This window comes from Etheostoma spectabile, chromosome 15 (genome assembly GCF_008692095.1).
Source record: "Etheostoma spectabile isolate EspeVRDwgs_2016 chromosome 15, UIUC_Espe_1.0, whole genome shotgun sequence".
Classification (NCBI taxonomy): domain Eukaryota; kingdom Metazoa; phylum Chordata; class Actinopteri; order Perciformes; family Percidae; genus Etheostoma; species Etheostoma spectabile.
In genome coordinates, this window is record NC_045747.1 from 24,970,064 (window position 1) to 24,984,122 (window position 14,059).

The 14,059-nt window shown below is 40.9% G+C and overlaps 1 protein-coding gene across 2 annotated transcripts; it reads right to left on the bottom strand.

The window, feature by feature from the left end:
- Positions 1 to 711: 711 nt before the first annotated feature.
- Positions 712 to 11,640, bottom strand: zgc:171844 (bMERB domain-containing protein 1). 2 transcript variants are annotated; one of them, XM_032536587.1, is made up of 6 exons: positions 11,388 to 11,640; positions 8,008 to 8,125; positions 4,297 to 4,370; positions 4,041 to 4,155; positions 2,734 to 2,804; positions 712 to 1,553 (listed from the first exon to the last, which is right to left on the bottom strand). In XM_032536587.1, exons 1-6 carry the CDS (start codon positions 11,464 to 11,466, stop codon positions 1,435 to 1,437), a joined length of 576 nt encoding a protein of 191 aa, XP_032392478.1. In that variant the 5' UTR covers positions 11,467 to 11,640; the 3' UTR covers positions 712 to 1,434. The 2 variants fall into 2 exon arrangements, with proteins under 2 accessions (XP_032392478.1, XP_032392477.1); XM_032536586.1 differs by having other exon boundaries at positions 8,008 to 8,128; positions 11,388 to 11,639.
- Positions 11,641 to 14,059: the final 2,419 nt, after the last annotated feature.

Here is a 14,059-nt window from a genome sequence, read left to right on the forward strand (position 1 = left end):
TTTATGTTGTAACTATCTATCTAAAGTAGTGGATATTGAAGAAAGGGAAAATGCATACCAATCATGTCAACCTGAATGTGAAGCGGAAGTCACAATGTATTGTTGTATGTTGTTGTATGACTTGTACCTTTGTATACAGTATATCTATTTGTTTCTGTGGTATTATTATGATTTTGTAAAGGAGGGGCAGGACTATATAAGCGTTAGGCGGTTGCATGCTCCTCCCCACTCATTTGTTCTTTGATGAAATCAGATTGATGTATCTATCTTTGATTTATGTTTTAGTCAGATATTTTGCTTCTTTTAGAGTCTGTGGATTGTTTGAGATGAATACAAAATCAAATCATGTCCATAATTTATAGGAAAACTGAGTATTCTTCAGACAAAATGCTCCATCAGATAAATCAAAGATTGTGGTCTTGCTGCGCTGTATAACTCATCTGTGGCTGCAGTGTGTATTATTGTATTACACACATACACACACACACACACACACACACACACACACACACACACACACACACACACACACACACACACACACACACACACACACACAGCCTTTGTCTGAAATGGAAATATTTCTTATTCATCTTTTAAAATGTGTTAAAAAAGTAAGATTCTGCACTCTGCTTTTGCTACAGCAACATCATTTATTGAAGAAACGTTTTGGCCCTTCTGTCGGTCAAGAGTATTCAAATACTCAAAATCTTTAAATACTCTTGATGAAGCTCAAAAAGGGGCCGAAAACTAAACAGCATTGCAAAGATGATACATTCTACAGTCACAGAAAATAATATTAGACTACACATTTTCTCTTTTAAGCTAAGTTACTTAATTACATCGGAATCAGACATCAGACTTTGGTTTAAGTTGTGGTCTGCTGAGTAAATAAATAGCAAACAGAAATGAACAATATCTGCAGACAGCCTTCTGCATAAATCCGCTCAGCTGTGTCTCCATTGGATGACCAAAAACAAGTAAAAAGGTCTGCATTTTTATTTTATTCATAAAATTGTCCTTTTCACATAGGGCATCTCCCCTCGTCCGCTGCTAATGCCAACTGTAACATTTTCATGGTCCCAACCATTAACTGAATAAGAAAAAAAAGATGAAACCACTCCAAATAATCAAAAACAAAAGTAATCACAAGCCTAACAATAATACTAAATACAGAACTACAGCAAGTGTAATTTGTTCCCTCAGTGACGCTTTAACAGCTAACAGAAATTCAAAATCCTACTCTACCTATTAAAAACATTCTCACAAACGGGTTTGTACAATGCAGTATGTACGTAAAATGCATGCACACCAATCTTAGCCGCCAATAGGTGATTGGGAGCCGGATTCAGGCAGTTGCAAATGGCGGCCCATTCCGCCAAAAGGTGACAGCATGGAAGACACACACACACACACACACACACACACACAGTATTACATGATGGAGCAGGTGAAGCTGCAGCAGTCTTTCAGCAGTGTGAGTCCAGTTTTACTGAAAAACGGTGCTGACGTCTGCTGGGACTTGGACGCCATGTTTTGATCCTGCAAAGCACCTGGTTAAAAATGAGACGTGAAAATAAAGTCATGTTCACACTCTCGTCCTCTACAGCTTCACTTAAAGTTATATTCCTTAAAAGAGGTTTTCAGGGAATAAGCTACTACAATTTCTTGCCACGCTCATATCTGCATGCAGCTGTTAGCTGCAGTTTAGCTTAGCTTAAATACTGGAAACAGGGAAACAGCTACCCTGGCTCTGTCTGAAGGTAACAGGAGCTTTTCATAAATAAGCGCCCCCTGGTGGTGGCAGGAAATACAACCTCATGTCTAACCCACAGAACATATACATTGCAGTTTGAACGTATTATTAACATTGTGAAATGATTGCAGTTTGGTTGGGTTTAGGCACCAAAACTAAAAAGTTAAATCTAGAAAAAGATTGTGGTTTGGGTTCAAATCAGATGTTGCGTCACTACACACTTGATGCGGAACATGACGTATCTCTGTTTGTACCGTAAAGTTCATAAAAAACATTTAAAATGGGACATGAACCCCGGTCTGCTGGGTGGAAGTCCTGTGTTTGTTTGATCCATACACCACCCCCCTTCTTTAGTGTCATATAGTCGCAATTGGACGGGACCCTAGGCGTCACTATTTGACGCTATCGGGTCTCGCGTCTAGCCCTTTGGCGTCTTATTTACGGACAGTACGTAAAAAGTGGACATGGCCGGGCAAAAGAGGACGTTTGGTAATCCTACTGTAGGTTACCAGTTTTCTTTGAACGCAGTTTCATTTTTCCGACAACGGCAGCTGCAGATTGTTACATCCCGGTGTTGGAATCCTCTACACTGAAATACAGTCAAACGTTAGCGTTAGCTGTCAGCATTTTAACCGTGTTTAATCCAGCTACTAGCTAGCGGTGGGCTAACGTTAGCTGCTGTCGAGTATAGTGTTTACTAGCATCGCATGCAGCAACGTTTCTGTTGCCTGTAACGTCTGTTTCCGATCATCAGAGAAGCGCAAACATATCAGTGGCATTGAAATGAGGCGCCCGAAACCCGTGTTTCTATTCTGTCCGGTAAATACCAGGTTGTTAAGTACGGCCCAGGTGCAGTATTAGCACCAGATTTCAGTACCCAACCCTACTATTTACGTAAATATGAGTTGTAATTGCTGTTTGAACAAACGATTTATGTGGCCGTTTTTCGAGTGAAGAAAAGTCTTGGTTGAACTCACCTTTTGCAGCCGGTGTCTTGGGAAATTTAGACTGTAAGAAGACTGCCATCTCTCTATCTTCCTCTCTTTCCCTGCAGAGGAGAATATATCCTGGTTTTTTAATTTGTCGAGTTTTTTAATAATGTTAAATGTCACTGGGCTGCATGTAAAGGAGAAACCAAGGCCACAGGCTGGATAGAGAAATCCTCAGGAGAGGGTTTTAATCCTCAGTACATGGTGTGAATTCACTGCTGCATTCGCATACAATCTCATAAACGCATCTTATAATAAAAGAAGAAGATGGCCTCTCGCATCCCTGCAGTCTTTCTGAGGCCCGTCAAAATGTCACTCAAAGATATTCTTTGGCATGAACAATCGCCTGCTTATCAGGCATGACAGCTAATTTTACACCACAAACAAACCATCTGAGCGACAGCGGACTTGCACTCAACGTTATTATTATTTTTCAGTGTAAATATACAGAGAGGATGCACAGAACACACAAAGAGACAAGGCTTTGTAAGAACAAACTACCTTTTAAAATCTCACTGGATCAACAGTAAGATCCCGGTTGTCCTGGAGATTCAGTCACATAGAAAAAGCTGTAGGCCTAATTAAATTAAAGTTAAATTGTAGAAGTTAAAGTTCAATCAACATAATCTGAAGATCCAGACCTTTAGAATTGCTCAGAATGTTCTGGACAAAAAAAACATATCTTATCACTTATTTTTTACAAGTTAATTTTACAACTTAAAAAAAAGCTTACCATCTCAACTGGAAAATTCAAGAAAGATAACTATGTAAATATAAGAGTTATAGATTTATATTTTGTTCATAAGACAGTGTAACATAAGTTATATATTTCTTACAAAGGTCTTTGCCTGTCTTGTAAAAAGCACTGTCATGGCTGCTGTGTGTGTGTGTGTGTGTGTGTGTGTGTGTGTGTGTGTGTGTGTGTGTGTGTGTGTGTGTGTGTGCATGTGTGCATGCATGCATCCCTAAGTGATTTGGAAAATTGCGTTTACCGACTCTTGTATGTGCTGAAGATACAGAGAAGACATGATTGAAATGTATAAGCTTGTACATGGCATATACATATGAAGTATGTATTATAAGAGTTAAGACTGATCAACATGCTAAAAGCTATAATTGTAAAGTTAAATTGTTAAATTAAAGCTCAAGCAACTTAATCTGGTAGATCCAGACCTCTAGATTTACCTTTAGATCTTGTAAAAAGCACCATAATGGTGTGTGTTTGTGTGTGCGTGAGTGCATGTGTGCGTGTGTGTGTGTGTCTGTCTGTCTTTTCAATCAATTGATTTAATAACCTGAGCCTCTCGAACTCCACGTCATCCACCAGGAAGTCTCTGGTTTCCACCAGCTTGTTGACCTGCTGCAGCAGCTCCTCCTCCCTCTCTCTGTGCGCCTTGGACTTCTCCCCGTCTGCTCAACAGTCACATCACAAGCCCCAGGGTGTTAACATTATGCATCTTTACATCCGATTTTCTTTCCATTTTCAGACAGAAGAAGACAGGTGAAATGAGATGTGACAAACAGTGTGACGGTGACGGCTTTTTAATTCACCTGGAGTCGAGACCAGTTTCTGCAGCTCCGTCTTCAGCCTCGTGATTTCTCGGCAGAGCTGGATGTCGTCCATCCTGAGTGGAAAACAGACACATCATCAATGGATGGTTTGCAGGAAATCAGAAAAAAAGTATCTAAACAAATCAAATCAAATCAAACACTTGATCCAGGAGGATTTTTTTTAAATAAGCTCCACTCTCAATAGGAAATTCTAAGAACCAATAGAAATAGAAGTAAGAAATATGTGAATGTGTTACTGAAATATAGTGTTCTCTTGATGAGGCGTTTAAAATATAAAATGGAATTTTGTACCAACGCAGCAAGGCAAGTTCCCTCTTAACTTAGCATGCAAACTGTCATGGTCGTGGTTTTTCTCTTGTGGTTGTTCCTGTCTGTTTTGTTTTCCCTCGTTCTATCTGTGTGGATGCTTCATGCTTCAGTTTCACTTTTCTGCAATTTGGGTCCAAATCTGCACACCCCTGACACAATCACCCATGTGAAATTGTCGCACACAGATGGCGTCAAGGTGTGAGGTTTATTAGCTGGAATGACTCGGACACGGACACGCTGCCCTGTGTGAATGACTCACAGCTGAAAGCATCAGATCTCATTTCACCGTCTGACTCGGATGCAGACTTTAAAACATCAGAGGCCGTCACACGAGTGTGTCTCTGTTTGTCTGTGTGTCTGTGTGTCTGTGTGTGTGTGTGTGTGTGTGTGTGTGTGCTGTTACTGTGTAAAGAGAGAAAAGGCTCTAACAGAAATGTGTACTCTGAGCTGTTGGTTCAATAAATAGCTTTCACTCGAGTGTACTTCAGCATATTTTAGGATGACTCACATGCTGCCACCCAGTTTATTCAGACTTATGGTAGAATTTCCACCATAACAGCAGTAGATAAGTCACAACCTAGTCTGGAACAACGGAAGTACTTGAAGGATAATTGCCTGACCCGGATCACCCCTCGCCTCCTGCTTTCTGTGTGCTGTTGTTCTCAAACTCCGTTCCCTTTTGGGAAACAACAACAAACTTTGAGCTAGCAAGCTACCTGCTGAAAATATCAGTTTTGAAGAAGACATGGATGGTGCAACGAGGCGGGCCTGCTTGGTTCTTTCTGGGAATGATTGTAAAGATTTACAGAGAATATGTTTATGGCATTTCCCCTCTAACTGGGACGTTTTGGGACTGGTTGGTGGGATTGCTGTGGAAGAAGTACACACAGAGATACACCGGTAAGAGCCAATGAGGTTTAACCATGTATTCAGCTAGTGTACCAGTTGACTTCATATGTATTATATTTCTTTTGCGAGGTGAAAATGTTCCACCAGAGACTGTTTTGCAGAGCCACAGTTGCTGCGTCTGGAGCTTAGCGCCAACCCAAGATGATTGTGATTGGTTTAAAGAAACGTGAACCTGCCAACCCTGTTTTTTTCCCTCCTATACCAGAATGTATGTATGGAGTAGCCAGACTCAAAACTCAACCAAGTAGTTTCGCTGTCTAAACTCGACCAAACTGCGATCATTTCACAACGTTAACGGCGTATTTTAAAACCTTGACCTTCTTGTTTTCAGACGAGCTAATTTATCTCCCTACGGCTGAGCTTCAGTAACTGTCTGTGTAGTCTTGCTTTGCCAGACCTTCCTTCACAGAGCTGTGGAGGAGGGGCTGGCTAGTCCACACAGCATTCAGGGATGGGAGAAAAACATGCTCTGCTTAATTTGCATTTCTTTAAACCAATCACAATCGTCTTGGGCGGGGCTAAGCACTGCACGGAGCCATGGAGCAAAAATAGTAAAGTGAAGCAACTTGTTTTGGTGGAACATGTGTACGTTCAGAAGTAGTTTTAGTCGTGCAACAGAAAACTCAGATTGGACCGATAGTCTAGCTAGCGGTCTGGATTTACCCTGCAGAGACCTGAGGACCAGGTAACGGTAGTCCTCAGAAATCAGCCGCAGGTTAGAACGCCGACACAGAGAAAGAGGACGGGGACAGACATCTGCTAAAAATGATGCTTTCATCTGCTTTCATTGTTTATTTGACAAATGTTCTTATTGTTGTTATTATTTTTATTGGTATTTTGTTGATTTTGTTGTCTTTATACTGTCTTTTTATCTATTTTTTATTTCTTTGTTCTTGCTAAAAACTGCTGCTGGAACTTTCAATTTCCTGCGGGAGTCATCCCAAAGGATCAATAAAGAGAAGTCTAAGTCTAAAAAGACACGCATCTGAGGGAATTTCCGGCGGCACCGGAGCAACCCCAGAACCGGAACATTGTGAACATCATAGCCTGCTGTCTGTGTTGCAGTTGACGTAAAACAAGTCAACACATGCAGCCCCGCGGACACGAGAAGGAAAAGAACCTATTATTGGGAGTGGGAATGTGCATCACTTTTGAACACGGATGGATATGAGAACGACATGTGATACGTGGCATCAAGAACCACCTGAAACACTGATCTGATTTTAATTTGAAGGCTTGCACAGCAAAGCAAAGTCCTTATTCTCTGCTTTAGTCTGATTCATCATATAGCCACATTATGCAGTGTTGGTCTCTGCCCCCCACAAACATCCTCATGTGTTGAAACTAGGGATTGACCAATACTGTTTTTTCAAGGACGATACCCATTATTAGTAGTTAACCCCTACAGCTTCAGAACAGATATTTGGCGGCTCCGATGTTTCCTTGTGTCTGACTCCTCCCTCGGTCAGTCTGACGTTTCCTCTTTTTCTGTTCCTCCGACAATGCTTTCCTCGCTTTCTGCTTCCTTTTTGCCGGCTCAACCATAACGATTCGGTGAAAAACTCCATCACGACGACCACCATTCAACTCAAAAAAAAAAAAGGGAAGTCAACCATTCCAATGACTCCAAACCTGTTCAGTTGAGGTAAATTCAGCTGAAAACACTGCATAGTTCCCCTTTAATGAAACCGATAACCGATATTTGGAACCGACATGTCTTTACAGTAAAAAATGAAAATCTTGAAGTCAAAATTAAGTTTTGGAAATGTTACAAACTCTAACACAAAACGTTGTTTAAAAACTTAAGCAATTATATTTAATAAATTAGAAACTTTGGGGGGGGGGCGGCATTAGGTCAGACTAAGTGGGAGCAGAAGGACAGACACAGAGGTGTAGCTGAGCCAGAGTAGCACACTTTTCATTCATTAACTTTATCGGTTATCAGGCAAATAAAATGCAGACATAGATAATCTGCAAACTTCCAAAAAAAATCAATAATAACAAAAATAATATGTGTATTTATATAGTACTTTTCAAAAGAGATCTTTCAGTGCTTTGCAAGACAAAAACAAGAAATAACGAGGAAGGTCTCGGAAAAAAAAATGAGACAATAATCAAAGAAAGGACAAAAGGGCATCTTTTGAGATCTGAAAACAATTCCTGATATTTGCTAAGACCTTTAATTGCCCTGCTGTTTTTTTTGCCATCATGCACATGGCTGCTTCAGTGTTGGTGTGTGACAGACATGGTGCATCATGTCTTCTCCCTGGGGGGGCCGTTTACAGCAGCTCGGTGTGTATTCAGATCCCTGCACAACAGAGCTTCACGTGTCGGTGCAGAGGACCAGAACGGTGGAACGTAACGTGAAAGAAGAGAGGCATGTGTTATCATCTTGGCTCTAATGTCATCATGCCATGTCATGTCCTTTTAAATACCGAACACGAGAACTCGTATTGAAGACGCAGATCTTACATGTATCTCAGCTCCGATTCCCTCCGGACGAGGATGTCTCTTATGCGATCGATTTTGCCCAGCTCTCCTTCAATGTCCTCGATCGTAATGGTAGAGTCAGCCATGGAAATGACATCCTCTGCTGAAAGACAGGCGAGACCAAAAACACATCTGTGATTTAATTCTAATCATGGCAACCGGAGTTAGATACTTTCTTCCTCCATCCATCCATCCATCCATCCGTCCAACCATCCATCCATCATCGTCTGCTTATCCAGTATCAGGTTGCGGGGGCAGCAGCTCCAGCAGGGGACCCCAAACGTCCCTTTCCTGAGCCACATTAACCAGCTCCGACTGGGGGATCCAGATAACGTGTCATACTGAAATCTGTGAAATCCATGAAATAATCTGCTTTTCTCATTACAAACAATAACAAAAGATGGCAAGCATTTCAAAAATGTTTTAGCTAGCTATGGTTGTTTGGTTGCTAACGCTAGCTCCAAACACCATTCCACTGACAGCCTTTGTTGTGTTTGATGCTAACTTGTAGCCAACAGTGAACCAACTTCGTTCCATCCATCTTCATCCGCTTATCCAATATCGGGTCGCGGGGGCAGCAGCTCCAGTAGGGGACCCCAAACTTCCCTTTCCTGAGCCACATCAACTAGCTCCGACTGGGGGATCCCGAGGCGTTCCCAGGCCAGGTTGGAGATATAATCCCTCCACCTAGTCCTGGGTCTTCCCCGAGGCCTCCTCCCAGCTGGACGTCCCTCCACCTAGTCCTGGGTCTTCCCGAGGCCTCCTCCCAGCTGGACGTGCCTGGAACACCTCCCTAGGGAGGCGCCCAGGAGGCATCCTTACCAGATGCCCGAACCACCTCAACTGGCTCCTTTCAACGCAAAGGAGCAGCGGCTCTACTCCGAGCTCCTCTCGGATGACTGAGCTTCTCACCCTATCTTGATTGGTTAATTTTTTACTGTGTTGACATTACAGAAGTCTCTCGTTAGCATCTTGTATACTACATGTGTATACTACACATGCGCAGGGAGTGACAACATTAACAGTTCGAACAGGGGGTGGCCTGGGTGGAAGGTGTCCTTTAGATTGTTCTGGAGGACACCTCCCACCCAGCCCCCCCCTTTAAAACCATTCAAGGTCATCAATCTCAAGGGACTCTTGAGACTTATGATGAAAAACCTAATGTGAGAGTATTTAAATATCCGGACACAAACACACATCAACACACACATTTATGAATGAGTCAGTGAAACCAGTTCAGCTGTAAACATGGAAAACGTCCCTGGATCAGATTCCAGCGTCCTGCTATGATCTGATCACAGCTCTGTGGGTACGTCCCTCACCCCCAGTTACTCTTCAGGCATGGCTGACTGTCTGCACTGCCTGCCTCCTGCAGCCTCCTACTCCTCTCCAGGGGCAACGATGACTCATCCAGCAGAGCTCGGATCCGCTTTTAATTACCTGGCCTTGTGCGAAAAGACATTACAATCCCACTCGCTGGATCGCTGGGGATATCAGGGCTGCACAAACACTCAACCTCTCCACACATGTACGAGGTGATTCCACAACTTTATTAATCCGCACATGCACATGAATTACCAGCTGCTGATTGGGTGTTTTAGTGTTGAAACAACCTGCATGGGTTGCTTTTGGTCCAATTGTTCTGACAAGCTCAAAGAATTTAGTCAAAAAAAATTTTTTTTAACAATTAATAATAATAGACTCTTTAATTAAACTTATGTTACAGCAGGTTTGTGTTTATAATGTGAGCTTACTTCTTACAACTAAAGTAATACTGTTCCACCCTTTAGGCACATTTAAAGTCAACCATTCTTATTACCTTTAGTTATCCAGGTAAGTCAAATTAAGAACAATTTCTCATTTGCAACGACGACCTGTTCCATTCACACAGTTCCACATTCATACCTGGAAACTCTGACCTGCTGCCACTGAGCAGCTCCACTGAAACGGTTTGGGTTTAGGGCCTTGCTCAAGGGCACCTCAGTGATGGTAATGAGGGAGGGACAAGCGCTGTCTTTCACTTTCCCCACTCAGATTTTATCCTGTCGGTCTGGGGATTGAACAAAAGTACTCCCGGTCACAAGCTCGCTTCCATGACCCCTAAGTCACCACTGCCCCAAAACATGTTGAAGGAGATGGTTGTATAAAATGGGAAAAACCAAGTAGTGAGCCTTGAGGAACGCCAACAACAAAATCTCACTTTCGAGCATAACATATCAGGGTGTCTCCATTAAAGTGACATTTTCAATGCAGGACTTTGCAGCGTGGTATCGCTACTTTTACTTAGGTAAATCATACTGTATGAATACTATTTTTAAAGACTAATATTTTGGTCTTATTATGACTGAACTTTAGCCAATTGCATCAGTATGATTTGACATTGTTCCTCTGTGTGGATGCAAATAAACTCCTGTCTCTACGTTCTTAACTGTAGTTTCCTAATAGTTTAAGAGGAATTTCCCAAGAAAGAAATTAATTTATTAGTAAATATAGGGGAAGATAAGTTCATCCTAAAAGAAAAACTCAATACAATTTTCCATTCATTACTGTAATATTTATTGTTCATGTTGAATGTCTCTATAACTAAAAATAATTAATTGATTTTCTTTCAAGCTGCAAAAGTGAAACATTCTCTAAATTCATCTGTCACATGTGAGGATAACAGCTTTTCTTTGCCTTAATGTGGCAGTAAACTGAATATATGTTGGACAAAGACAAGCTATTTTACAGAAATTGTGCCAGTATCTTTAAATGTGTCTATTCTGAAGCAAGGAAAACCAAAAAATGAAATAACCAGAAGCCATTATTGGAATTTTTATTCTTCGCAGTGGGGAACATGGCTCTTCAAGAACTAAATTTAGAGGGGATTCCACAAATTGTCTTGTTTTCTTCTTTTCTTTTCTGTATATGTCATGTAATGTTTTAATATTGTCTGATTAAATGTTGTTTTGGACCACAGGATGACTAGCTGGTCGTCTGGGGATCTTATAATAATAATAATAATAATAATAAAAATAAAAAATACCACACACGTTGGAAAACTCTTGGACAAATGTATAGCCTTTAAAGAAATACAACAATAGGCCTACAACCGTCAAATTGATCAATTCAACCAACGTCGCCTCCACATCATCCCCTCTACTGGTCCTTTTCAGGATGTCCACAATCCTGCAGACAGACAACTTGGACATGCTCACCGTGAGGATCTGCAGCACCTTTGTCTTTCACTCCCTCTGATAAAAAGTTGGACCAACAGAAACATCCTTTCCCTTCGCTGATTACTGTATGCAGAAACACAATTTAAGCGTGGGTCTACACCCAAACCCAAACGGACTGTGGTGCACGTTACACTCCAAACTCACTGGATTTCTCCGTCGCTGTGTCCACCTGCGTCTTCTCCAGAGAGCCGTACTGTTTGGAGGATCTTCTCTCTTTTTCCATGTTGTTCCAAAATACTCCCCCTTTATAAGACACCGCGCAGAAAAGAAATCAAGGAAATACTTTAGCAGCTCGAGAATTTCTATTAAAAAGGTAGTCCAATCGACTAAGTCCATGCAGAAGTGCTGTAAGGTGTGAGGGAATCTAACGAGAGGAGATGGAGTGACTCCCACCGAGCAGGCTGTCACCATGGAGCGGGTCTGCGCTGCGGGGCGCCCCCTGCTGGCGGGCCGGCTCCACGACAATTACAGGCAATCACAACCTATGATCAACATTGGGCTCTTTTTCGAAGTTTTTGTTCCTTTAATATTTTTGTTGCATTTTTTTAGTGTTTGAGTTGCTTTCTTCACAGTTCTTGTCACCTTTTTTCGATTTAAAAAAAAAACGTTTTTGTAGCCTTTTTGAGGTTTTTTTTTTTTTAATTTTTTTTAATCGACTTATTTTATGTTTTTAATGATTTAAAAAAAATGTGTTTTTAAATACACGCATACACGCCCTTAATTGCACCCAGCATCAGCCCAATGAGAACAGAACAATGACATTTAAGGGGCAGTTTCAGTGACTTAGTTTTCAACCGGATTTGTCCCATGTTTTTGTGTTTAAGAGGATAATGAGAGCAAAAATCTGGAAAATTGGTCCAGAGAGCTAGACAGCTGTATCCCCCACTACGGCCGGAAGTTACGCAAAATCTCGCAAAAAATAAATAAATGAAAAAACCTAGACTATTATAATATGGCCTAATTTTCATACTTTAACCCAGGAAACAAGTGTTCTTTCCTCAGGAGTGTTTTAATCCAAACAACGACCTTTCTCCTCAACTAAGGCTAACTTGTCATTTTTGTACCTAAACCGACATGAATTTCTGTCCTCTAAAAGTTCTGTTTTTGCCAGACAGGCTCAGATTATTGTATGGGCTATGTATATATATATATATATAATATATTATATATATATATATATATATATATATATATATATATATATATATATATATGTAAGTGTCTGACAACATTATGGAAAGGATCACTACAGAGGGTTTGGGTTAAGGTCCCTATAAACATGTTTGTTAAAGATTAAGATAATTTTTGTTTAACCAGAAACCGCCATCGCCAAACCCACCAGACTCCATTTAAATAAACTGTACTTTTACCGTGTATAGAGCCTGCGGTTTTCATATGTAAATGGCTGAATTAAAATGTACTTAAAAAAACAAAAAACAGAGGGGTGATTGCTGGAACAGTAGAAAGACAAACCAAAACGGTTTTGGATTTATTTGTTTTATCTTTTTTACTTTGTTTCTATTCACTTTGAATGAAGTCTGTGTCTATGATTAAATTACTGTTTATTCAAATGGAGTCTGGTGGGTTTGGAGATGGCGATTTTGTGGCTGTTTAAAAGACTTTTTATAACTTGAGAAGTAGGAACACTTCCACCTTCAGTTTGTCACAAACGTTCAACATCAACACAGGTGGTGATACAGGACAGGAAGCCGGAAGAGGATAAAAAAACAAAAAACAAAAAACAAAAAAAAAACTGTCATCTGATTCTCAAAAGTAGTGTCTGGCAAATGTAGGGGCTTAAAAAGAACAAAATATATATAACCTACCTCTGAGATACAGGAAGTAAAAGTATAAAGTAACAGGAAATGGAAACACTACAGTACGACCTGTAATTTGTATTTAACCCTTGTGTTGTCTTCCCATCAACCATGATGAAATGTTTCACTATTTCCCAACATTTGTGTCACTTTTTAAATGTTGTAGGTGCTTTTTTTTTTTTTTTTTTTTCCCCAACTTAATTTGATACTTCTAATGTTCACATTTTCAGCGCTTATTTGGAAGACCCATTTTTTATGACTAAAAAAAACCTGAAAACCGGTCAAATTTGACCCGAGGACAACATGAGGGTTAAGCAGCCTACATGTACTCTGTTACACTCCACCACTGCATTTGTATTTATAAGAGAAGCTGACAACCAATCATAACCGAATGTTTCCCAAAGAGAGCAAATGTATGGAATCAAATCAGAGCAATGCTTCAAAATAACAACCATGTGCCATTTTAATGGTCCGCTGCGCTCCAACCACCACATCCCTCTCCACAGGAGGACGGAGCCGTCCTCCATCCTGGAGTTTTTAAAATCGCTCAGCTGGTTACGGCATGTCGGGGACGACTTGATTCCACGTAGCCCTGGAGGGCGACGCCAGATGTTCGGGGAGAGCAACTTGTGCGCGCCGGTACCGGCTCAAACAGGAAGCAGATTGTCTGACGTTACTCTGCGGTTTTAAAAAAAATCATGAATGTTTGAATTTAAAATACAGAAAATACTGTGGAGAAAGAAGAACAAGGGTGAAAAGGAGGAGCAGGGATTCATTTGCTTGGACCAACGCCGGCCACACCCAACCAACAAAAGTTTTTTGTTTTTTTTAACTAAAATGTAGTAGGGAAGATGTAGCTTTCCCCCCCCCCCCCAAATTTTCAGCATGCAGCGTCAAATAATTTTGAGTCGTTAACAAAAATAACTCAACGCCATGCTACATTGGCTAGCTAGCTAGCTGCTTATGCTAATGACTGTAAACATTTGGAATTACATGATT